The sequence below is a fragment of the Trypanosoma equiperdum genome (genome assembly GCF_001457755.1).
Source record: "Trypanosoma equiperdum strain OVI genome assembly, contig: ctg_92, whole genome shotgun sequence".
NCBI lineage: Eukaryota > Euglenozoa > Kinetoplastea > Trypanosomatida > Trypanosomatidae > Trypanosoma > Trypanosoma equiperdum.
Genome location: NW_027124898.1, coordinates 177 through 1,649, shown reverse-complemented (window position 1 = coordinate 1,649; position 1,473 = coordinate 177). Strand labels below are relative to the sequence as shown.

Here is a 1,473-nt window from a genome sequence, read left to right as displayed (position 1 = left end):
GGCGTACTCGTCGTCATCGCCGACTCTCGTTGGACATAAACATGTTGAACACTTCGCATTTGTCATGTAAAAAATATAATATAGTACTTTAACATAATTATATGACTAACACCCTATAGGTACGATATGTTCATTTATAGTACAGTGTCAGTAACAACGAAACATTGGAATTTCAAAGGAAAGAACATATGGTAGAGAAGCGAAAGCACTGACAGTATGGCCGCTTCCACATAAAAGGCAAATGGCATTTGCCTGGTGGCAGCAAGAATGTTCAGTCCCGGGCTGACGTCGGAGCCCAATTACGCATTTCGCGGCAACCCCGCGTACAGAAGCTACTGGTCCAATGCGGGTGTGGCGTTTAAGAAATCAGAATCACTGCATCATAGCCTTGAACCATGTTTACTCGCCACCTCAAGGTGTAAGCGTAGGCACTCAAATTGTTTCCACCATTTTTGCGGCTCTTGCAGGAAGTGCTATGGAAAGCACATGCAAACGAATAGGAGGGAACTGCAGCAAAGAAAGCACTCAGATAAAGTCCGTCATTATGGAATCCCAAATGCCAAACACTAGTGAAAATGTGCCTTTTGCCAGGTATGATGCAACTGAAGAGGATGAAGATTTAAATCAATGCGAAGAGAAGAATCGTGTAAAAGAGTTTGGATATCAAAAAGAAAAACGAAAGAAGGAAGAGGTAATTGTGGAGACTAAAGTTTCAAAGGTTAAAGGTGAAAAGAGTAAATCCAAAATATGCAGGCGTAAAGGTGAAAACAGCGATGAGGCCGATGATGAGTATTATGAGTGCCGAGAGGGAGTAACTAATAAAAGAGCGTTATATAACCTTTTGATAATTGTTATTTTTCTTTTCTTCTAAAATTACTTACAATCATGGGAGAAGGTATATCGAATACGTTAGTGAGTATTGGGTAAAATATATGGGCATTTTTTCTGTGTTTGTCAGTAGGAGATCAATATGAAAACCATAGTACTGGCGCTCATTCTCGGCTTTCTCGGGTCCTCTGCTGAAGCCTCTTTTTGGGAACTTCTCAAAATGTATGCGCTCTATAGGAATTCATTATCACTGGACGAGGTGTGCGCCGCATTTGAAAAAGGTGGACATATGCGGTTTTATTGCGAAAGAGGTGGTCAGAGGATAAGGTGGGGGAAGATGCACTGCGGAGGGGGTGAGGAGGGTGGCATTGCTTTGGCCTATTCGAAAAAGGGATGGAATCATACGAGCTTCGAATCTGTGGGAAGAACAATGAAAGGCTGGAATTTTTTGGGGATAAATCCCGTGTGTCAACTAAATGGGACCTTTCCACTAACGAGAAGCAAAGCTGCGAAATGCACCAAGGATATGTTGAAATTTGAAAAAAAATGGGCCAAAAATGTTGGAGATTACGATCATTGGGGTACAGTGCATGGAAAATGTATTGTCACTTACCTCACCCCTGAGAAGATTCAAAGAGTGCGGGG

General features: G+C 42.1%; 1 protein-coding gene across 1 annotated transcript; it reads left to right on the top strand.

Annotated features, from left to right (window-relative positions):
• Positions 1–343: 343 nt before the first annotated feature.
• Positions 344–871, top strand: TEOVI_000454100 (uncharacterized protein; the record flags this gene model as incomplete). The annotated part of the gene is made up of 1 exon (XM_067227300.1): positions 344–871. The coding sequence occupies one exon, from the start codon at positions 344–346 to the stop codon at positions 869–871; it is 528 nt and encodes a 175-aa protein (XP_067083401.1).
• Between the last annotated feature and the right edge of the window lie 602 nt (positions 872–1,473).